The sequence below is a fragment of the Atractosteus spatula genome, chromosome 14 (genome assembly GCF_055471065.1).
Source record: "Atractosteus spatula isolate fAtrSpa1 chromosome 14, fAtrSpa1.hap1, whole genome shotgun sequence".
In the NCBI taxonomy this organism is placed as follows: Eukaryota; Metazoa; Chordata; class Actinopteri; order Semionotiformes; family Lepisosteidae; genus Atractosteus; species Atractosteus spatula.
This window is the reverse complement of record NC_142719.1, coordinates 25,156,223-25,181,404: the sequence shown is the minus strand read 5'-3', so window position 1 is coordinate 25,181,404 and position 25,182 is coordinate 25,156,223. Positions and strand designations below refer to the sequence as shown.

At 37.2% G+C, this 25,182-nt stretch overlaps 1 protein-coding gene across 2 annotated transcripts in view; it reads right to left on the bottom strand.

Annotated features, from left to right (window-relative positions):
* Positions 1-2,501: 2,501 nt before the first annotated feature.
* The window catches only part of adamts2a (ADAM metallopeptidase with thrombospondin type 1 motif, 2a), a 181,529-nt gene continuing 158,848 nt past the window's right edge, over positions 2,502-25,182 (bottom strand). Inside the window, exons 8-23 of one of the 2 annotated variants that reach the window (XM_088932777.1) lie at positions 24,972-25,115; positions 24,404-24,536; positions 23,156-23,185; positions 22,138-22,251; positions 19,560-19,705; positions 19,051-19,226; positions 15,047-15,180; positions 14,491-14,614; positions 11,867-11,947; positions 9,259-9,422; positions 8,107-8,263; positions 7,146-7,278; positions 6,438-6,645; positions 6,052-6,181; positions 5,587-5,679; positions 2,502-2,959 (exon numbers count right to left, since the gene is read on the bottom strand). In XM_088932777.1, the coding sequence (XP_088788903.1) occupies positions 2,511-2,959; positions 5,587-5,679; positions 6,052-6,181; positions 6,438-6,645; positions 7,146-7,278; positions 8,107-8,263; positions 9,259-9,422; positions 11,867-11,947; positions 14,491-14,614; positions 15,047-15,180; positions 19,051-19,226; positions 19,560-19,705; positions 22,138-22,251; positions 23,156-23,185; positions 24,404-24,536; positions 24,972-25,115 (2,416 nt within the window). In that variant the 3' untranslated portion in view covers positions 2,502-2,510. The remainder of the gene's footprint in view (positions 2,960-5,586; positions 5,680-6,051; positions 6,182-6,437; positions 6,646-7,145; positions 7,279-8,106; positions 8,264-9,258; positions 9,423-11,866; positions 11,948-14,490; positions 14,615-15,046; positions 15,181-19,050; positions 19,227-19,559; positions 19,706-22,137; positions 22,252-23,155; positions 23,186-24,403; positions 24,537-24,971; positions 25,116-25,182) is intronic. The other variant, XM_088932779.1, reaches the window with a different exon arrangement.

The following is a 25,182-nucleotide window of genomic DNA, read 5'->3' as shown; positions in this document are numbered from 1 at the left end:
AGGCACCAGCTACCACACCTCCTGACAGCTGATGGTCATGTGGCTTTGGTTGTAACAGGGATCACATTGTATCTTCGCTTAGATGAATAAGGTTCAGAATTACACTGCAGAGGCAAACTAAGTTCGCCAGGTAAGGTAAATTACTATAGGATGGTTTAATAATAAAGGAATTATGTTGTAAAAAGTTACAACATTTAGAGAGAAATAAAAGGAAAAGCCTAATCCGTTGCTGCTGACAGCTCACATGTTTATACTGTATACTGTATTCATTTTATTGTTTAGGGTGCTTGGCAGTATAGCAAATAATAAATGTTTCATGTGAAACAATAAAATCACAGACACCCCTTTTGCAAAACACCACAGACATTTGAACTTTAATAAATATTAAAAATAAAGTTCTAATTCATATGTACAAGTATTGTACAGACAAATCCTATGCATTTTGCAGTTTTTGTAAGGCAAACTTTAGATTTCAGACAGTGTCAGAAATAAACAGGTCCTCTACGCTAAGGCTGTGATGCGTTCTATATTTTTTTTATTTTTTTTAAATGCAATGTAACAAAAGTTGAAGAAGAGGTCTCTCTGATTCTTTAGAGAATTTCAAGAGCTTGTAAGCATTTTGAACACAGATCCATGGAACCGATTCCTAATATAAGAAAAAAATTAGACTGATACGTGGCATTTTATCTTAATCTTAATTCTGTAATTTCCCCAGACTTCCAGATCATTATGATAACTACATCAAAGCTGCAGTACACAGTTTATTACATAAGTTCAAAATAGTGCAAAGACCCAGTAAGGTACCATTCAAATAGATGTTGGAAATGAAGACATCATAACACATTTAATCCAATATTCTGTGTATTGCTGGTATTACATAGCATGGACTACATCTAATGTATGTATTACTACTGTATATGAATAGCGAGGGTAATCATCCTAGAGAGAGTAGTTTATTAACAATTTCATAATTACAACAGCTGTTTAAAACTTCAGTAATGAATATTAACTTGGAGACCTAGAGAACATTTTTCAAACAGAAACTTTCATTTCAAGTTGCTTTCCCAAAGAGGCCTATATTTCACTGTGCATGGAAAAACAAGCATGATCAAATTTATAAAGCTTCCATATAAAAGGACTTTTTTAACATACATTTTTCTAGTCAGGGGAATCATTTGTGTGATTTCTAACACTCCAAAGTACCAAAGAGACCAGTTCATTTTCCAAGCAGCACTAAGTAAACGTGCAATAAACAGCAATAGCACCTCATATTTGATTATTGAAAAATTCCATTCTTGGCAAAGTGAAGATTCCATTTTGCTAGACAATACATTTGACAGGTAAAGCCAGACAATTGATTCATTCATTGTCTCCACAGTGGAGCTTTATTTATCCAAACCATAATTACATAATACTTGTATTCCTACTGACCTGAGAATGCTGTGCGTTCCGTGTTATCCAGCTCTGACACAGAATCCAAATTATAGAATCGGCTGTTCTAAAAGAGTCTTGAGCACCACATTTTCTTTACAAAAAGTATATTTTAAGTGCTACATTTAGTTCTCTGTCTCTCCTTCACATTCAGTAACAAAATAAAACAATCGTACATTGAATTGTGAGGTTAATTTAACAGCCGCAGTCATTTCTAAAATTAGATGCTTTGTGTAACCAACATTACTGTTTATTTTTGTTAAATATAGGAGTGAAGTTTAAATTGATTGGGCCTTTCAATGCATAATATATACCAAGTAACTTATTTGCTTCATCTGAACTACTTAAAAAAACATTGGTCCTTAAGATAAGTTTTAATTGCTTTTCAACTGGAAAATAAATGCATAGAATTTCTTACTTTGTGGTACCCAGTCATTTAAGACTTGTAGAAAACTGCTCACTTGAGGGGTACTATTGCAGATATTTTTTTTGTCAGGAATTATAATCCTTATCTTTACATAGATTACAAAACATGTACGACGGTAACTTGAGTGCGAAAAAACAATTAACTAAATCCTAACTCTTCTGTGTATCATTATTTAGATGTGTGAAACTTTGTCTTTGTATAGGTGCGTGTTCTCTGTGTTACAATTCAATTGTAAAGACTATATTTTAAACAATATGTGCCTCCTAACACTAGTTTTCTTAAGTGGTTTGGAAAGATAAAGTTTCACTTATTGGATGCCCTAAGACACCAATATTTATAATAGTTTAAATATGTTGGATGGCACACAAAAATATTCAATTGCTTTCACCAGATCTCTTTAGAAGGGAATCCTAAAGTGATTTTGTGATTCAAAGCAAATGTGCAAATATTTGCCAGTGGTTTTTTTCCCCACAAAGCTTGTCATTTCTTCAAATTTTGAAGTGGTAAAAACATCTGTACCTTATTTTTTTCCTGTATGTGGCATAGCACCAATATAATTTCTGATGTAATAATTACAATCTGTGATAAAAACAGCTTTCATCTCTATAAGAGAAAAGCAAATTTGTCCTTCCATGCTGGGGCTTTGGTTTCTTTAAATTTTTATTTTTAGAACTCCCTGCCTTTGTTTTTCTGCAAGTAGCTCTTGGATTCTTTTGTTCCTTGTTTTTTCCTGAAACAGCTTTCTTCTGGGAATGACATTGTGCTGAGGGACTTCATTGTCAGCTCCATGTATTTTATAGGGTACATCGATCGCATTGTTTTCTCGGATGTCCTCAGTTACATTATAACTTACGGTGGTCTGGTCTGTAGTAACACTAGGCTGTGTCACTGCAGTAGGCCTCACTTCTATTTCAGGTGTTGTTGCCATGGTAGGGAGTTTGTCTTCCACCACATTGCTACTTTTGTTGGTTAAGTGAGGGGCAGTGTCACTGCTCTCATTGCAAGATTTGCAGCACATCTGCTTGTAGCCAGGAATGGAGCAATAGCGGTTCAATACTTCCATGCGACAGAAAACTGACTTGTCTCCTTGGCAGCGCTGTCCTGCAAAATGGAAAACAATGTAGTCATTTACATGAAGTTATATCAAGAGATTAGAAAGGTTCCAATGAAATCTCCATTTAGGGCTACAGTAATAGTTTAAAACACAACCTGACACAAACTAAATATCACAATGATACCTAATTTCTCTTAAGACGCTTAACAACACTAAACCTTCTAGAACAAAATATCTGTTTTAGATGTACTGTCTGGGAACACAGTAGTTGGCTAATACATTTCTCCCTAGGAAGTTATGAGACTCATTTAACAAAAATGTACCTTTAAACTGATCGAAATCATGTCTATTAAGTCTATGGTGATTTTGTCGGTAAGTATATACCTCATTTTGTTTGCAATTCAGTTGTTTTTTGTATTAATTCACATTCTGAATATTTTGAAAATGTCAACCGTACAGATTTTATTACTAGTTTATTTAATTTGGTGTCACAAAGAAGTGGGGTCTGAAGAACTATAAGGGAGAAAGAGGACCAACCTTTGCAGAATGCCTCCTTTTTTACAATGGATACTGGTATTCTGAAGTAATGTTTCAGAATCAGAACTAAATTTTAATTTCTGATTCTGACACATTCTTTAAAACATTGATTCAATCAGACTGTTTTTGTTCTGAAAGCAGCTGGAAGGAGGAATGAAGCAGTAATTTAAAAAAAAATCTGTTCCTATAGAGTTTTCCAGTGATGTGTTCAATACTCCTGCCATAATTGTGGTTCAATGATCCTGGTAAAACTGTGTCTAATTCCTTTAACTGCCTTGTGCTTTTTTTTATTTAAAAGTATGTGACTTTGGACACTACTTCAAGACTCAGAGAGAGCGCACAAGTTTTTTTTTTTCAATTTTTATTTCTACAACATTTTTTGCAGTTGGTAATGACAAAAACCAAAACAATAAGATGCACTTCCCCTTTCCACTCAGATTGGTATATTTATATATCTTTTGTTTTATTTTTAAAGAAAAAAACAGTATCGAAAGGTACAATTTCACAGTCACTTTGGTAAAACACTTCATTGTTTGGAAATAAAGTAAATAATTCCATGGTGATGTAAAAATTGGAATGGCACAATCAGTGTCATATTAAATATTTACAAAACATTACTAAAGTATCCCTGATAAATCAAAGTGCATATAAATGTAGTGCACATTGCCCATAATCACCCCCTCACAGCTCCCCGACATTGAGGTGATAATGCCACAAACAGGAACCCATTGTTTTTATTCAAAAAGTAAGGAGATAACAGTCATAAACATTATTGATACAGTCAACATCAATGTTATTTACAGTATTTCAGTGCAAGTTCATCTTGCTATTGTTTTCTCCACCACAAAATTTTAGACACCCTCTACATAGTCACAACGAAAATATGTGATCACATTATAATGACATGTCTGAAGTGCTGAAGGATGATTTATTTCTTTCCAACCTTGTAAACTATTCACTTTGATTGAACTCATCTTCATGTTTTTGTTTTAAGCTGCCTCTAATCCTAGTTCTTCTTTTCAATATAATTCACACTGTTTTTTACTAATGCCATCTTCGCCAGTAATAAATGCCATTACATTCAGTTCCAGATAAGGCATTTTCTTTTCTGTTCTTTTTTTAAAAAAAGACAAAATGAGCTTTAAAGATGAGGGTTCATGAGGTATTTGTATCACTTTCTGACGTTTTATATTTGCCAGATACAATACGCGCACACACGCGTACACACACCCACGCAAGATTCCACTCACAAGATTGCACATGCACATGACACAAGTCACGATCTTTCTTTGAGAAAATGGCATATACCCATTTTACTGCCACAAGGGCCTTCTGGTAAATGTTAACAACATTTCCTGCATAACAAAATCCCAAACCTGCCCCATACTTTGCTTTTTAATAACTCTGTATTCATGTAAAATTAATACAAAAATACACTTAACAGTCAACGATCAAAGCGATCAATAGCAGTCAAAAGGGTTAGGCAAATAAGCCACAGCTTATTCATTTTTAAAAATGATTACTTTAAATAAAGTCTGCAAGCACAAATAAGCTGCATTTATTGAACGTTAGTATTAACAGTCAAGAGAGAATATGGAAATGAGGTGAAAATGCTGAGCGGCCTCCCATACTGCAAACTACCCCATTTCACTTCAGCCAGTCTTCTTTGTTACCAATTTGAGAAAAAAGTGTCATTTTGTTAAATGAATTAGTAAATGAGCACTTGGCAAATGTCATTATTGTGATGCGATCACATTCACAATAAATTTTTCTCAGTTGCTCCACCACTGAGAAAGAGCATCCATTTAAGAGCTTGTTTTCCAAGGTTAGCCAAGCACAACAAGCAGGCTGAAGACAGCGCCCAATCAGAAGCCTGCAATCGCCATAGGAACTCCCACTCGAAGCCGCCAATTGAAACCCTTTCTTGGCGTGGTTAAAGGCCCGTGCTACAACACAGCTCCAAGACAGACAGCTTAGGAGCCATCGCCCAGTGAAACGCAATCAGGAAACCCAAAGCGCAGCTCTTCTCATCAGGGAAATTTACCGCGCAGGGAGAAGGAGAGAAAGAAAGGCAAGGTCCATGTCAGAAACGGCATGCATTTAAGGCCAAGGTCAGAGTTATAAAGGGGTCGTTTACTTGAAGAAATCTTCTGGATGGGGAATTCTGGATCTGGTCTGGAGAGCCATTGGACCAGGAAGTTCCCTTTCTTGTTTTGGTCTGCAGTGCTCTCTGAAAATAAATGGAAAAAGAAGACACAGCTGTGGTTAGCATACTGTGAACAATCCTGAAAGGACACTGGTGTAGTGAGTTGACAGGTTGCTCATGAGGACAACACTATAAAATATTATTCAAGCATTACTGCTAAAACATTTTTCAGCTACAGAAAACAAATCACCTAATAACCTTCCTATCACTAATATTCTGCAATAATTAGAGCTTTGGGTTACGTTTACTTAAGCAGATGCTAAATGTTGAAAGAAATAAGCATTGGCTGAACTGCTGACAAAACACCAAAACATCTTTCATCTTAAGTGGGCCCTTAACTCGCTTGTGATCGTACAAGAAGAGCTAATACCATCCGATTTTAAACAATCGACTTACTAGGGCATGGAGGTAGTCTACACACTCTGATTTTCTCTGGCTTGGCTTCAGTGCACAGCCCAATAGTGTTGTCCCGCGTGTGACACAGGACCTGTCTCTCTTGGGTTCCATTGGCACATGTCACAGAGCACTGGAAGAAACCCAAAGGTACAGAAGTGGTTTTGCTTTATACAGAGAAAAATCTAAACAGATCACCAAACAGAACAACAACTGCTCAATAAACTTAAACTGTGTTAATTCACTGGCATGCTGACTGAGGCAACCAATGATTTATTTGACATTTATGCAAAGAACAGAGGGGGAAAAAGTGTCTAAAACTCTATGTTAAAATGATTTGTTTTCCCTCGGGCATGCTGAGAGGTTGATTGGATTCGAGACGTTCTTACCTGTGACCAGGGACCTGTCCTCCACTGGGCGGGACACAGCTCGCGGTTGCAGGGCCGACGGGACTCGGGTCGGTCATCGTTGCAGTACTTGCTGTGGATGGAGCGGTTGGTGCCATCGTGCAGAGGCTGAATGCAGCGCACCGTGCGCGACTGATAACCCATCTTCCCACAGGTCTTAGAGCAGGTCCCCCACTCACCGGTCACCCAGCTGCAGGGTTACAGTTACAATTCTTACAGCACTCACACTGACGGCTACCACAACAAATACACTCACACATACTGTATAAATAAACCAGTTTTCAATTAAAAACATGAATTGCAGTACAGATGTTAGATTTAATACTGTATGTGTATTACTCGGTATAGTGCATGTACTGTATTTAGGTTCCGTGATGATTATAGGATTCAAAGTGTGTAACATATTTTATCTGCTCTAATTTGGGAGGGAACTGCATTACCATGTGGGCTAATAAGCAGAGGTTAATTCCTAGCAGAAAAGTAAAAGGAAAAGGAGAAAAACACTGCTCCTGATCCTTCTGAAGGTATAGAATTAACCTCTCCTTTTTCCTTTTATCTCTTCTGTGTCATTGATATCACAGTAAGATGTATGGGAACAAAGGTATAAAGAGGGTGTGTTATTTTACAATAGTCCTAATATAAGGAAAGAAGAAGGGATCTTTCATGACATGCTTAAATGAAAAAGCTTACATGGGCTGAGAACACTCTTTTTGGTTGCAGTCTCTGCTGATTGCCCGAGGCTTCTTGATGTTTTCACAGTATGTGCGGTGAACCATTTTGCTGTCTGATTTCCTTCGGCATCCATATCTTGTATATTGCTTACCTTACACGCAAAACAAACTGTTAGTAATTAAAAGTGAGTGATTCACCTTACATTTACACCATATGCTTTAAATAAGGCCGGTTGAGAATAACATGCCAGAATAAGATGATTCAATTGCATGATCCTCCTTGATCATACTGAAAAACTAGAACTGCTGAGAAATTCCTTCACATAGTAGTGTATCAGAATTGCCATTTTAGCTCACTTTAATTCAGGGCTTTCTTGAGTTTTCCAATAATGGATACTTGTGAGCAAATAATTAGGAATATAAACTACAATAACTAGGTGTAACTAGGAATCAAATGATTGGCCACCAAAACTACAAAAGAATAGAATAACAATACTGTAAAAATGTTAGGATGAATTTGAGTTTTTGGCTTTTTTCCTTTTTCCTAGGTTTACCATCGCCTCTTTCCAGCAGAGGGCACTCTATCTTTGTTCAGTTCTAGTAAATTGTGTCACACTATAGAGCTGGGAGCCTGTGTTATTTAATTACATTATACACAGATCAGTCATTAGGAACATAGTATCTAGAATGAGGACACCCTTGTGAACCTATATGGCTAACAATCACAATGTAATACAAATTCATTGTGTCACAAAGAGATTTTTGTTAATATTTTTTAATCAGTTTTAGGCCTCAACTGTTTGTCTTGAATGATTTTTTAATACTTTTGAGGCATACAAGGAACTTTTCATGCTCTGAATCTGGATTATTGCCTTGAATTTTGCCAATGAAGATGAATCAGTTAGAGGTTATTGAAGTAATTTATTGAAACCAAGATTTATCCCAGCTGTTGTTTCTCAGCTTGTTATCAACAATGTTACCTCCTCCACATGGTTTGGAACAGTGGGACCATTTCTTCAAGGCCCACTCAAAGTAAGAAGAGTCCTCCACTTTGTTGTCCTCGATAGATGACTGCAGGTCTTCATGGATGATGTACTTGTATGACAGAGTAACTTTGGAGTCTCCGTGGGACCTGATCTGTAAATGAGCCACACTCATCAGGATCAATTCTAAGCAGGCATCCAGATATTAAAACACTGTACTCTCAGCAATTCTGTCAATAATCCCCATCTATAAATTTGCTTCATTACTCTGCTCTCCTCCCCACTGATAGCTGGTGTGTGGTGAGCGTTCTGGCACACTATGGCTGCTGTAGCATCATCCAGGTTGATGCAGCACATTGGTGGTGGTGGCGGGGAGTCCCCATTACCTGTAAAGCGCTTTGAGTGGAGTGTCCAGAAAAGCGCTATATAAGTATAAGCAATCATTAATTATTATTTTTAAGTATAATAATGGCTTTCTCAATTGTCATTTTGTTCCACATTGGGATCAGCTACTGTTTTGGCAGTATGTTTGCACTTATTCTATAGAGAAGAGAGATAAGCAGATAAATGCAATGTAATATAATTTCCAAAAAGCCGAGGTGGATTCAATTCAGAATCTGGGATCCTATGTGTGTGGAGTTGTATGTTCTCCCCGTGTTCACATAGGTTTCTTCCAGGTGCTCTAGTTTTCTCCCACAGTCCAAAAACACAGTAGTAGGTTAATTGCTTTCTAGGAATATTGACCCTGGTGTGAATGAGTGTGAGTGTGTTTGTGTCTGTGAGTGCCCTGTGATAGACTGGTGTCTTGTCCAGGGTGTACTCTGCTTTGTGCACATTGCATGCCAGGATAGGCTCCAGCTACCCCGCAACCCTAAATGGGATGATGCAGTTATAAAAAGGATGAATGGACAGCTTCTAATTAAAATTAAGAAAGGTTAGTATGAACAGTATCAGCATAATCAGAGCTGGTCAGAGAAATGAAGAAGAGTATATGGATTAAACTCCTTATAAATATTATACATGTGCACACAGGTCAAACTGTATGTTTACAGTGAGAAAATAATCTTTGTCATAATACGCATCCATACACATACTGTATCTGCAACATCCCTGTTAGAACTGTAGCAGTCAGTAAACTCAGTGTCTCACCATGATCAGAACCCCATACTTGAGGGGCCCATTGGTTTGAATGGACTCCCGGTCATCATCATTGTGATACTCCCACTCCACTCCCTTTTCAATTATTGTTCTCGACTCAGGGAATTCCCCTTCTCTGTTTAAGAAGACATTCCCTGTGGCCTGGTTCTTTACAGCTGAAAATAAAATACAGTCACAGAAAGTTTTTTTCTGTATTTGCTTCTTCCTAACTTGATTGTGATGAAGCGTATAGCACATTAGAAACAATTTATATTATGTAGATATAAAAACATTTTTTTTCAAAAAGGTAACATTTGTTATTATTGGAAAATTTTACTTATAATTTTATTTGAAATCTGAATGTTTTGTGAACCTATTGCTGAGATTTCCTCTTGCTTACAACTAAAAGTCATGAAAGAGAACCTGTGACTTTCATTCAAGAAAAAAAATACTGTTAGCCTTACAGTCTTCTAAATATTTTTTGTATACTGTATATTGTTACAGGCTATGGTAGGTGACTATGGCAGTGTCTCTAAAAATCTAGATACATTGGGAAACACCCAACTTGTGCCAGTGTTTCCACTTCCTAGAGCTTCAAACCAAGGAATGTTTATTTTGTTGTGCTGGATAGGATACTGATCAAAAGAATCTTATGGTTTACCGTAGCTAATTAAGGTCTGGGTAAATGATTAAGAGTGTCAAAAGTGTAGCATAAAAAGACAGAGAGACACTGGGGAATGGAGGAGAACAGAACAAGAGATAGGAGAAGACCAGAGGATACAGATCATAAAGCTTGAGCCAGGCGAGAGGTCCTTGCCCTGATCATCCATAAAGATCAGATTGGAGCTAAGTATCCGAACCTTGCTAAGAGAGCTTGCTGTTCTTTTTAGGGAACTCTGATTTCCTGAGTGAAGTATCCCTCGGTTAAAATTGCCTCTTCTGGTTAGTAGTCACATTTTTAGAACAGTGAGAGAAAATTAACCACAGGTTGTATTCTATTTAGTTTAAAAGGCAGCTTTATCTTATTCTAGGCCTCTGGAACACTTGACTGTAAACGTGTAAAAAGAGTAACTTGGATGTTGTTTGTTTACTGTGTGTGTTGTAATTTTTTAACCAATATTTTGTTTAGCACACTGTGCCTGAATTATTATGCTTTTCACCAAAACTGTGCCAAAAAATAAAGAACTCATGTACCTCTAATCATACCAACAGGTCGAGTATATTCTTGGCAAAATTCTTACATGTTATGACACTGACACTGATGTGGTTGTCTCTATTTTATCTAATTGCATCTCTAAATAAAAACTTGGTAGACTCATAATTTCCTTCATCTTAACTGTGACAAGACTCAAGTCATGCTTATCAGCACCCCCAATCAGCTTTGTAAACCCAATCCTGTAACCCTATCTGTAGATGGTCCTGTACTTGAGCTTCAATCTAAACTGAAAAACCTTGAGGTTATATTAGATTCTGGCTTAACATTTGACCCACATGTGCAGCATATTGTCAAAACACATTTTTTTTTACCTCAGAAATATCGCTAGACTACGCCCTGTGTTATCACTAACTGTGGCTGAAAAGCTGATCAACACATTTGTGTTGACACAACACATTTCCTGAATTGACTACTGTAATGCTCTACTTGCTGGGGTATCTATATCTACTTTGAACAAACTGCAGTATGTCCAAAATTCAGCAGCCAGGATCCTGACCAGGTCTAGTGCAAGTGATCACATTACTCCTATCCTGGAGTCCTTGCACTGGCTTCCAGTCAAATTCCGTGTGGACTTTAAAATGCTTATGCTTACCTATAAGGCTCTGCATGGCTTGGCACCTCAGTACCAGTCTGAGCTATTATCGTCCTACTCCCCACCTCGCAACCTTTGCTCTTCTAATTTGGGTCTCCTAACTGTCCCCCAAGCCCGACTACATTGTATGGGTGACAGGGTCTTCTCCTGTTATGCCCCCAAGCTCTGGAACTCTCTCCCCAAGGATATCAGAGAGCCACCTTCTCTAAACTCCTTCAAATCCAGACTCAAAACCTTCTTCTTTAGAAGAGCCTTTACTTAACTGGTTCCATTCTTTATCCCTCTGCTCCTACTATACTTTTTACCACCATCCATGGTCTCCTCTGTGTATTGAAATTGTGTTTTATATTATGTATTCTTTTTATTTATTGTTGTTGTCATTCTGTAAAGCACTTTCTCAAGCCACCTTTAAAGGCGCTATATAAAATAAAGTTTATTATTATTATTGTGGGTTATGAATATTTAATTTTACTTATTGAGAACATACTAAATTTTAATTTAAATACTATTGGAAAAAAGCCTAAATAACTATTGGAAAAAACTAATAAATCAGGCGCAATTTTATTAACTTTAACTAGTATATATATAAACAGCACCAAAAATATTTTACAGCAGCTAACCAGGAGCAATAAGACATTTTAATATTCATCTGGTTTTACAGCAATTTCCATCAGCCATACTGTATATAAGTTGCATTTTATCTAAATCTGCAATTAATAACATAAGCAAATGTCTATATTAAAAAAAAATAAAACCCAGCTTTATTATGTAAATATCTGCTTGTATTAATAATTATATGTCTTAATTCATACCTAGGATGTGTTGAGTCCCTTTAAATTCTTGGATAAGGAGATGTCTCGCTCCTCGTGGGATTTCAAGAATCTTAAGAAAACCTGGAAAAAAAGAATGAATAAAAGAAACAATCTAGTTTTAGTTTTGCTAGATATGATCATATTATGGATTTATTTTTATCAACATTTTACATATACCAGCTTACTGGAAAGAAAACAAGCACTCGCTTATTCCCACACGCACAAAACTCAAGGTAACAAAATATATTTTCTGCATTAATACTGTAGACAAGACAGTAAAATCATTAAACCAGAAATACTATTGTAATGCATTGACAAGGACTTTAGACACTAATCATTCCTCCATATCTTATTATCAAAATTACCTGTCATTTGAAGAGAACTTCACTGCCACAAATGGGAAGAAAATAAATATGCTCATTTCTCAATCATAACATAATTCCATCTGCAAATATCCATTTTGAAACACCCTACTTGAAACTCTAAACTCCAAAGAGTCTTTCCATGGTCTGCAGAAGGAGTCTGGGCTACACACAGCTCCTGCTCCCTCCCTGTTTGCTGGATTTGTTTCTGTGGAACCAGCTCCACATGTTGATGACAAGTAATCACACAGTCTCATGTTCTTAATGTGTTAATGTACAACTCAGTTCAGACAATTTCCTGGCTTATTAAAAAAATGCTATGTGAGGGTGGCATGGTGGGTAGCATTGCTGCCTTACGGTGATGTCCTGGATTTGATTCTTGCTTGGGGCTCCTGTCAAATGTGGAGCCTACATGTTGGTTATATGGGTTATTATACAAGGTGCTTCAGTTTGTTTTCAGCCTCCAAAAACATTCAGGATATGCTTGAATGGCAACTCTAAACAGTCCCTTTCTGTTTAGAAAGAATAGCTTGCAAGGGAACTTCATCTAAATGGCAATTGAACCTAGCATAATGGCTGACTCTAGAATAACAGATCCTAATGAGTGTGAACTTGCTCTCTGTTGCTGCCTTTCTCATGTTCTAATAATATCATGAAGACCTGGAATGGTTTGGATACAGTATAGCATGCAATGGTCACATTAAAAGCTCTTTACTGGCCCCTCAGAACATAACTGGCTGCCAAAGAAACAATCAGGATGTGAGTTTTTGCAAATACTGAAGGCAGCAGAATTTATAAGTGGAAACCGTTCTCAGTAATTGAAATAATAATGTATGGTCATGCCAAATGCTTTCATCTTTAAACATACCTATACTGTACATGTATATACACGTTAAAATCTGTGACCATATTTCTTCTTTCATACTTTCATACCATGATTTGTGTCATTAGCCTATTCTGATGCTATGGCACTACAATATGCACTCACTATCCCTGTCCATCTTTGTTGGAACAATACTTGCAGTCTTGTTGGCTCCGCTGCTTTATTGCTTGTGCTAGACATAGATCTCTTGATCAGTAAAGACAGATACATCACGAGACTCCTAAATATTCCAGGAAGTCTGCACATGCTCTTGAAGTGGACACTGGATAAACAGTGTCTCGGTTGCTTAAGGGAAATGTACCTTTTAGTTTTTAATTCTTCCCTATTTCCTTACTTCTGCCAAGAAACAAATATAAACTAATGATATAAGTGAGTGAAGTCATATGAGGTCCTTTCTCCACTCATATGGAAGTCTTTTAAATCTGGCACCATTAACCTTCTGTCATGCTTACGAATAGTTGGAGGAGCTCTGAAGCTTTAAATATTCGTGAGTTTCTTCATAAATTATTTAAAGTCAGCAAGTCAACACAAAGCAATTTTGTGCTGGAAAGCCTATAAAATATACTTATTACATATTTGTAATTTTTCTGTAATGTCCTTTTTAACTTGATCTATTGTCTATTGTTTGTGTACTAGATGGTTGGGTTATGCTGAAATTGGGTTATGCTAGTCAACTGTTCCAACAGAAACATGATCTGTCAATGTGAAAAAGTGATGGAATACAGTTGTAGAGTGAAGCCTAACTATTGTAACAGTCAATTGAAAATGAAAACAGTCCAAGCAGAGCCAAAAGAGAACAGAGCATCCAAAAAACAAGTAATGAATGAAAGTAATGAACTTTAAAGTAATTAACTTTAAAGTTACCTAACCTGGAGTGACAACTCGTGGGTTTGGGAAATAGAGGACTTTCCCCTCTTGCTGCCAGAGTTTGAATTAATCTAACAAAATAAATTGTTTAGTTACATTAGACCTATACATTAATCTCATAGGAAGTTGATGATCTGAGATCAACATTCAGTACTGTACCCAAGCTTTAGTATTGTTAGTATTACTGTAGGGCTCCCATTATCACGTGAAGTCACTAATGCTGATGGCCACAAAGCTGTAATTATGCAGGACATTTTTGGTATTCCACAGAAAGATTGGTAGGCAGATTAAATTACTCGTGACACAAATAGGATCCCTAAATGACTTGTGGCCTTCTCAAAAAAGTTATAGAGCTCATATCCAAATCCAATCCACATAATATAGAATGTTAAAAACACACTTTTCAAGGTAAACTTTAGATAGCATGGGGTAGTACATAGAAGCACATCCCTGTTTAAGCTGCATTGAAGTAGACTTCACTAAGGTACAATAGGTTTGTCACACTGGCAGACCTTGCTTTTTGGCTCCACGGGTGAAGTTGCCCTTGATGATTTTGCAGCTGGAGTTATCCCCTCCACAGTTGCCACACTTGTCTTCCTGCATTGTAGAGCTGATCACATAATCACAGCCAACTTTCTGCAGAAAAAGATATCATAAGAGGAGTACCAGGAGAGGGTTGAGCATATCCAGGCATGATTCAGAGAAGAGGCAGCAATCCTGCTGCTTCACGTTCAATGTCAGCAAATGATTAGTCATTTGTAAGCAAGAATGGGAACACATTTAACAGGAATGTTTTGACAGTAATGTTTTGTCAAGGTTATAAACACAATCAATTCTGTTTTAAACTTTGTCTGCTATGAAGGAAGGGTCTACTCGCAGAGGTAAGGAAGACATGATGACTGAGAGATGACTGGAACATGAACTGAAAACAAATTGGCAGTGGTAACAACAAATTTAGACGATAACTCGTGGGGGTTTGATAAGAAATAATTTATGAACCGGAACTTGGCTGTGAAAGCAGAAAAAAAGGCTAGTTCAGATTTAGACTGTTTTTAGGCTGCCACTCACCACACAGTCACCTCGGACACAGATGCTATAGGGGTCTTTATAGGAGCAGCGTGTCCCATCGTGTACCATCCTCTTCATGTAAACAGCATCTTTTGTCTCTTTGGACTGGCAGTACAGATGGCACCTCTCTTTTGCTGTATGAAGGAAAAAAACAACAATATATTCAGAGAGACCAGTAGACATTGTGTAGTGGACTATTCACTTGTGAGCTAATGTTTGTTACATGTGAAAATACATATAATTTGTTTTAATGGGACATTTATAGGAGATACTGTACATACCCATTGAGTAATTTCCCATATTTAATGTGACTAAACACAATAACATTACAAAATTCATTCTGAAACAGGTCCTGAACCCTAGTGCTGGATCATGTCAAAGTAGATAATCATCAGAATCCATGAGGAATACCACGTTTCCAGTCACAGACTTGCATCTCAGCCAAGGAGTGTTGATGATTTCTGGGAAGTGAGAAACTCACACCCATGTTCCCACATCTGAATGTCAGGATTTTTGCTAGGAATTAATTAACCTCCCTGTACTCCCCAGTCCTTAATGATTTTTACATGTACATAGCAAGTGTCATAAACCGTTCGGGTCAGGATTAGCCCTCCAGGGTTTGATACTTCTCCAACATCTGCTCTTGATGCTGACTGACAGCAAGGGAACACCTGGTTAGATAATGATAACAGAAGCTTGACTGGCACTTCCTAATCAGACACTGGAGAAAAACAAACAAGGGGATACTCTGTTGTAAAAGAGAAAAGGAGGGAAAGCCAGCAGATGTAAAAGCATTCAGCCCAAGCTTAGCGTCAGCTGATAGAGCATATGGAATTAAGATTAGTTTTAAGACCATGGCAAATGGAGTCATAACCAAAAACACATCTAAGATATACAGATGTTCTCACTGGAATTTGAGACATGACTCAATGGCTACACCCAGGCAAGAAATACCCAAGCATTAGTGCCCTATAGTGCCAATAGTGATGTTTATTTAGAAAGCAGCTTTAAAGCTTTAAACTTTCACAATGCCAAATTATTTCTTGGTGAAAGAATCATCGGATGAGGCAAAGGATGTTGCCCCCTTTGCAACCATGTGTACATATTGATGCTGACAAACCATCTTGTGCAAAACTCACATGAGAATAAAGTCAAACGTCTTTTTTGTTTTAAAACATTTCAATTTTCAATATACTGTAATTAGTAAACCCTGAAGAACAGCCCCTCACAGTAAGGGAAAAACAGTACATAATAAGGAGAGTTTGAAGTGTTAAATGCTACAGGTCAGTTGTAAATAGCTATTTGCTGAGTTTTGCCAGTGTAATAGACATGAATCCTTTATATATTATCTATTGTGCTTTCAAATACTCTCCCATTATGTTTTGCATTTGTTTTGTCTTTCTTTCACAATATGGTTATTGAATTCAGAAGCATTATAGTATGGTGATTTGTATTTGACATAAACAGGACTGGCCAGTTATTTTTTGGAAAAAAGCAGAATTAGAAGGGTTAAGCTAGGGAATCAGTTTGTATAGTTACAAAGTATATTAAGAAAATATATACTGAGAATAATAAGAAACTTATGAGGTATGCAGTAAATGCAACAAATTCAGAAAGGTATCTGGAAATGCCATAGCAGGTACATTAAATTTTATTGAATAGCATGATATTTAATTAACTGCTTACACTTATATAGCACTTTTCTGGACACTCCACTCAAAGTGCTTTAAAGGTAATGGGAACTCCCCTCCACCACCACAAATGTGCAGCACCACCTGGATGATGCAACGGCAGCCAAAGTGCGCAAGAATGCTCACCACACATCAGCTATTAGTGGGGAGGAGAACAGAGTAATGAAGCTAATTCAAAGATGGGGATTATTAAGAGGTAAGGGCCAATGGGAAATTTGACCAGGATGCCAAGTTTACACCCCTACTCTTTTCGAGAAATGCCCTGGGATTTTTAATGACCACAGAGAGTCAGGACCTCGGTTTTATGTCTCATCCGAAGAATGGCACCTTTTTACAGTATAGTGTCCCCGTCACTATAATGGGGGATTAGGACCTACTAACACCTCTTCCAGCAGCAACCTTAGTTTTCCCCAGGAGGTCTCCCATCCATTATAGGTAAATTGATATTGGTAAATTCATTATTCTGATTAGAAATTGTGATCAAAAGGCTTGATCAACAGCTTTTATAGAGGTCGTCTATAAAAGCTGTAGGCTAGCAATTAGTAGTTAAATTATGACTACTATTGGAAATGACACAAGGTGTCCATCCATGACTTATGCTTTGCACCAGAGTGCAGATGCTGCTTTGTTCAGTTATGTCCCATTCCTCTCATAGAGCCCAAAAAAGAAAAAGAAGAATATACCTGCTCACCGATTTGTTAATGCTAGATGCCACACATGATCTCAGCTCAATGTTGAATGGGACTCAAGCCTGGTGAGTACGGCATCCATATCATAACTGTGACAGTATCATCTTAAAAGAAAGCCATTGTTTTATAAGAAGCACAATAACATGTATTGTCCTGCTGGAATGTTGTCAGCTCTGGATAAGCCCACATGAAGCACAGTAAGTGAGGACCTAGAGTTTGGTCAATGTAGGGCTGTGCATCACAGTTTCCTGCTATTACTTCACATAGAGTTTTGCAGTAAATAACTACTCCTGCCCAGACCATCACACTTCGTTCTTATTAATTTTGCACTTCTGTGCTATAGCCACTAATGTCCATCAGAGTGCTATGCAAAACCTAGATTCATCCCTAAAGAGGACAGATTCCACTGATGGTGCATCCACCTGAAGTGTTGCTTCAACATATGGCACAAATTAACTTTATTGAAAGTTGGTTTGGTTTTCACAGGCTTGACACTGAACAGGTTATATAACCTCATCGCCTGTGGCAAATCAGCTCTCTTACTAATTAGATGATCTAGTGCTTATACAACAATTAAAGTCGCTTGAGTGTATCATGGTAATTAATGATGAGTTAATCACAATTATATCAAAACCACTTAATCAATTTCCAAAATCCATATCCTTTTTTATTTTTTCTAAAAAAACACACATAATTAGAGTGATGTTTGTTTTGATGATGCAGTATGTATAATTCAATCCATAAAATGAAAATGGGCTGTGTATTTTTCTTTTGATTTAATTTTCCTGTGTTCTGATTTAAAGCAGATGAGCTGAGCCAAACTCTAGGGATACAGAGACTTTCTTTTTTCAGTTATCAACAGCTTAAAGGAAAATCTCGATGCAAAACAAAAATCCCATACAAAGCATGCCCAACTTCAGTTCCAACTTCAGTTTAGTACCATTTATGTATAGCTACATACAGTTTGCAATGTTCAGTTACAGTTATATAGTCTGGGACTTGCTTTGCACGGCAGTTTTCCTTTAGGAATTTGCTTGAATTAGTCTAATTAAAGAAATAATTAGTCCAATCAAGTAATAATTCTGAAATAGAATTGTAAGGAACCCCACAAGACCTCACAAACTGGGACTGTTTTGAAACATTCACACACAGTTCAGGCATTCACTGACTTTCCAGTCTTTAAAAGCAAAGCAGAAAAAAAGCAAAGAATGTTTTAGTAGTTGGGTTAGATCCTAATGAACGTGACAGAGAAATGAAATGCAGTACATGTACAGTACTTGGCATGAGGGAATGGTCATCTGTTTGAGAGGATAAGATGTCCAAGTCCAAGAGCTAGGAAGTTTCTACAAGATGTACAGTACAGTAGATGTGTAAATGGGTTGGGTGAGAGGGGTGTGAGAGAGATATGTGAAGGGAAGTCCTGGGTGCGAGATTTATAAGTGTAAGTGAACAGATGTATGTGAGATTAGGATTTAACCTTTCTCCTGAACTTTTTATAAACTCTATTTGTTCCTCATGAAGAGAACACTACCTGAAACATGATGCCACATATATTCCTACTCTAGCGGAGAACCAGGCATGAGATTTCAGCCACTAACGTTATACATAGGTCATCGTTACTCACGGTCAGGGTGCTCGTAAGGCAGCCAGTGGTGCTTAGAGTTCTGGTACTCAAAGATTGGATCCCACAGCTTGCACTGTTCTTCCCTAAAGTCGTCAAAGAGCTTGGCACACTCCTCTGTGTTGCACAGCTGAAACTCATAATTTGGCCCATAGCAGGTACGGCCACCATTGGCTGGACTACAAAGGGAAAGACCCAGAAGGATGTCATTTTGGAACACATTGGTAGGCTATGTAGAAGCATTCACTATCACGACTTAATAACGGGACCATTATATAACACATGTCTGTTTGTCTGAGCAGGCCGTCAGTGTTTGCAGTTAAGAATTAAAATTAAAATGAAATGTGTTTGATAGCAGCTGCTCATCTGTTACCATCAAATAATGTATAATTCGTGAAACAAAAGGAAGAAAATAATTTATTTTTTAGACTAAATTCCAATGGGATAGTTAAAACACCATGTCTTCTGGTTCATGTCCCTTTCATTTGGAACCTTCTGATGTTGGTACTCACAGTGGGTTATCACACTGACGGGTTCGGAAACGCACTCCACCTCCACAGGTTCTGGAACAGGAGCCAAATTTGCTCCACATGCCCCAGTTGCCATCCTGCTTCAGGATGTCAGGCGTCAGCCATATGCAGTGACCTTTGAAACAGTGCTGAAAGAGAGAGTAGTTCTTTACTGACCACTTAGTCATCACATCTTTAACAAAGCTGAAAAAGCTTTTGAGTTTTGCTAGAGATTTTATAATCTCTAACATTATATCATTACCATTATACTGTATGTTATGGTTTTGGCAGACAGAATACATGCATACAAGTAAAGGTTATTTTCATGCTGAAAGAAAGGACAGACACAACATTTTAATTGTAGTCAACTTCAGAAAACTGTAGGATGCTCTAAAGCTGAAATATTGTATTTCTCTTCTATTGTTCAGCATGGCATAATCTTTACTTGTTCTTTTGTAGTAAACACAAGATGACCCACCTCCCTACTCCAACAGATAACATAAATATATGTAAACTACATTTTTTCTTCAATGTAGTGTACTGTTTTGCATTATCACTATATTTGTGCCAACTCTGTCTCTTTAGACTCTTTAGACAAATACATATCTTTCCTTTTGGCTTGCAGGACAAGGAAAACATTTTGAATTTATTGAAAACAAGCATTTCTGAAAAACTGCAGGTCCAGTTTTTGCCATTTTGTTGGTTTTGGTCCAGTGTATGTGTATTGTGATTACGTGTGACTTGACAGTAAAGTCCATATGGTCCCTTGATGTTAATGTGGGGGCTGGACTGGATGAGCATCAGTTTGCACCATTAAATAGAAAAGCACAGTGAAGAAATTTTGGCATTGTACAGTTGTCTGTGAGACATCCTTCCTTACAATCTTTCTCTTCTCACTGGACTTTCCCTGTTTTGCTGTGCTACTATGGCAACAATAAAAATGTTGTCTGTTAAGTTCAGCGTGGGACAAGGTTAATTCAGTACATGATACTCTGCTAATCTAATATATACAGTATATAGACATTTTGAAACCTCCCTGCTTCTTTTATGGTGTGTCTCAAACTATTCACATTGTTTTCTCTTCAATCATGAACAGTATATTGAGAATTCATTGTTTTTATATGTTGGTACTGCCAGTGTTGTCAAATATATTTAATTGTTTCCCCTCCAAAATTTAACATTTCTTTATTCTCTTAAATTTGCTGGTTCATGGCTTAGTAGTAAATAACAATATCATTTCATTGTTTGTGAACTGCAAATGAATAGACACTACAACAATGATGACAACAATAAGGCATTGTTAATGTTCAAGGCTGGTTTTGGTCTTTAAATAAATGCCCGTACTAGGCTGCATAAATATTTCAATTTCCCTTTTTGTTTTTCCTGGAATTAGAAAAACCAATCCCAAAATGCATACTTTTAGAATACATGTGTATAATGACTATAAAAATAAATGTATCATTTTAACTACAAAGAATCCCTATACTGACATCACCAAATGAGCTAGATGGCCATTTTGGTCACCATACTCTCTATGGTCTTATGAATTCACAGGAACATCTTGTTTGTTGCAGGAGTACCAGCATCTCTCTCGTGAGTTTTCTCCAGGTGCTCTGGTTTCCTCCTACAGTCCAAAGACATACTGGTAGGTTAATTAGCTGCAGGAAAAACTGGTCCTGGTGTGCTTGTGTGCTTGTGTGTGTGACTGCCCTTCGATGGACTTGTGACCTGTCTAGGGTGCATCCTGCCTTGTGCCTGTTGCTTGCTGGGATCGGCTCCAGCTCCCCTGTGACCCTAAATTTGACGAAGCGGTTAGAAAATGGATGGATGGAACGTTTCACATGAACAGTTTTGATCAACAGTGGGTGAACTGTGAAAGCCAGACTAGAAGTGTGTACGGGGTGCCTGCTTGAAATAATACATGCAGTAAATCTATGACCCGTGTTTTGCACAAGGTTGCTTGCTTGTGGGATCTCATTCCTCTTGTAGGGCCTGAACAAGCATGCACCTGTTCACTGCTCTCTGAGTTCTAGTTAGCACATCCCGGCTCATCCCATAGAGGCTCAAGTCTAAAGAGTAGGGCATTCACAAAATAAATGCAATATTTTTATTCTTGCAGGAATATCATGTGGTAGCAGCATGGGCATGTTCATTGTCCTGTTGGAATGGAAGTGCAGCAAGTGAGGTCCCAATACATCAATCACTGCAAAGAGTAGAGTTCATAAGGGGGCTCATAAATACACCAAAACCAAATGTGATCTTGCACAAAACAAAAGTTCAACATTTCCTCATTTACTCTTTGATGTACAGATGATGTCTGCACTTTTACTGTAGTTTTGAGATAACTTGTATTTACAGTAACTTTTTCAACAATGTTTTTGTAAGGTTGTTGCACAATTTGTGTTGTCACTGTCCTGTTTAATGGACATACTTAATATGAAACATATTTAAAACATGTGCTGTAATTTAGATTCTAGTTTTACTTCTGCTATTTTTATATACACTATTATCATGCAGGCACTAAATGGGACCTCCGACGTCTGTCATGGAAAAGGAACATTAAGAATGGGCGTGTACCAACCTTCCCAGGTGCGCACATTGTGCCATCTATTGGTGGACCCTTCTTCGTCTTACAGAAAAATGGGTTGTCTGGGTGACTGCACCACAACTGCTTGCAGGGATCAAAAGTCCGATACTGAAACAATACAAACATCCCTATTCTTACACACAGTGAATCAGTTGAAGCAGAAGATGAACACTGGCCAACACACAAGAACATACAGTAGCTCTAAGAAGTACAGATATGGATAATCACATTTAACAACTCATTCATTTAATTTACAAGAACACAGCTTGCTTTCAAATATTTACAAACACAAAGCAAACGCATGCAAAAATGTCTGTCAAGACAGTACTCACAAAGCTCTTGAATAGAGGCTATTACATTTCTGCTAAACTTCTGCTAAAATGGGGGTCACAGAAGTGTATATATGATGGAAATTGAGGAGACTAATCTATAAAGTAAGATTGGCAACCACTTACCATATGTTCATGTGTGGAAGGGTCAGCTCTAATAAAATCTAACCAGGTCTACACTGTAAAACTCTTTGTGAAACAGACTTGGTTCATGCTAATTGATTAATTTATAAAAGGGGCTTGAAGGCAATGTTTGAATCCAAGAGAAGATATACACTGCATTGCAGAATACTAAAAGAAACAGAGGACTGCATTCACAAGCATATACTGTATATAGCATTTGTCACATATTTTACAAAGCAAGAACAGCTAATTTAATCAGCTAAAAAATTAATTTGATGGCAGGTGAGGAATTAACATGTCACATTTAAAATATTTTTATTTTGTTCTAGAGAAAAAAAACTGTTCCTGCAACAAAGGTTCATTGTTTGTGAATTTTCCCCTACCTGGAAACAAAATTACAATTAAACAAATAAAAAAAACAAATAATGGATCATTTGTTGCCAGACGTAATTCAACTTTTAGCATTCTGCAGAATTCATGTTAACGTCACAATGAGGATAATAAAAATAAAATAAATAATAAATAAATGCTGCCACATCATCACTATGATATTGCCTTACCTGTGATGCTGCCTGGCCCACCCTTTGCAGCTAAGGAAATGGTTTGACAAGAGAATAAAGTATTGCACTCCAATGGGCATTTGTGAAAATCAATAAAGGAAAAGTTATTTTCATCAAGATGGGAACTTGTGCTTGGTCTATTTTACTTTTATGACATGGCGATTTGTGAGATACTGCAATGGCATCTTTTTTCGTCAGGTCTCCTACATCATTCTCCACCAGTCTTTTTAAAGAAATCTTATTCTAGCAAAGCTTATATTTCTTATAGCTAGTGTCAGAAAAATTTATTGTAGCTGCAGCTACCTTTTGACCATAAAACACTAATTTGTAATACGTGCAAGTTTTGTGTTGTTTAAGGTCCTTTCCCATGACTTATACTTTGACTGTTTTGTAGTTATGTTGAGGTTTACGGAGAAAGACCTTGAGATACACTATATATCTCAGTATCATGGATATTCTGCCAAGGAGAGGCAACAGATCCTTGTGTGCTCAAGTTCCAGTTGAACAGAGAGGTAGAGGTTGGATGGACTCTCCCAGGGAATGCAATCACTTTGTATGATTAACTTGGATTAAGGATTAACTTGCCGCAACACTATACTTTCATTACATTTACAAATTTTACACAATACAGGCTTTAATTTTTACGTTTAAAAAATAAATATTTGTCAGATTTTGACTACACTACATTTCACAACTGTTGTTAGAACTTTCTGTATGCTTCAGCAAGCTTTGAGATTTAATTTTGAATTTAATAAAGCATGGCTATGGTTATGAAATCATTATGACCCACAGGCTTCATTAAATGGATTTCTTTGGCCAGGAAAACAGGAAGTAACAGTTTGAAATAAGGTAAACCTTATTTATAGAATAAAAATGAAGTGCTTTTTACAAATAGCCATGTAAATTAGAAGCATGTTCCTCTCTTCAAAGGACAACACAGCTATACTTCATTTAACTTCAAAGTACACTGGAAAATAATGAGATTTATACTTTGCTAATTCAGTTAGCATACTGTCTCTGATTGCTTGGCCAAAGACACGCTATGAGTCAAGTGTTTGGTTGTGCTCAGTTTGCTTCGATTTATTTTTCCCCAGAGTGGAAGAACACTTGTTGGTCATTTAATTGGCAAGGTGTTTCTTTATTCTAATTTTCTATTTGTTTTCTAATTTTTCTTTTCTCATTCCTCCTCAGAAGCTCTTTAATTCAGCTCCAGTAAAGTCATCTCCAAAAAAAAAAGAGCACACTTACTGCTGTACACATCATGTACCCAATGCCAAAGTCAAAGCGGCACTGTTCATTCATAGAATAATGAATGCCTGGGAGCCGGGGAAGGGAAGGCCAGTTATGATCAAAAGGGTCATCACGAAGACAATCATATGAACTGCAAAGACAGCAAATACATTATTGATCATCACATGAGATATCTTTAGTGCACGGAAAGACAAGATGATGAGAAGATATTAGTTACATACCCATGTCTTTAGAATGTTTAGCTGATTATTGAACGAAAACAAATATTGTTACACTAATGTTTTAAGGCTCAGAAGAAAGAAAGGCGATGTCAGGAAATATATTTTGCCGTTTTCAGCAAACACTCACTTATATACAGTGTCTTTGTGTATCCAGAGCAATATCCTTTCTCTTTGGTTCAGAATTGTTAATCACTTTTCATAATTTAAAAGAAACCTTCTCAGGCTACCCTATCTGTGTCCTTGTAGATGTGCAATTCAGCTTCAAGGCTTGTAATTGTCAAGCAGGTCAATTGTAAGTGGAGATGACAGTCTGCAACAGGCAATGTTAAAGCAGGTTTACTCACTGGAGGTATCTGCTCAGCTCCTGCTGGCTGCAGCGAGACCAGTGGAAACGATGAAATGCAGCCTGGACCAATGGAGCCATGATGCTGCCCATGTGTACTTCATCCCCACAACGGTTTCCCTGTCCATCATGTTCCATTCCTAGCCTGGTAAAGATAAAAGGCAACTTAGTACTCCACATCAACATTATTTGACTCCTGTTTTTTTGACATA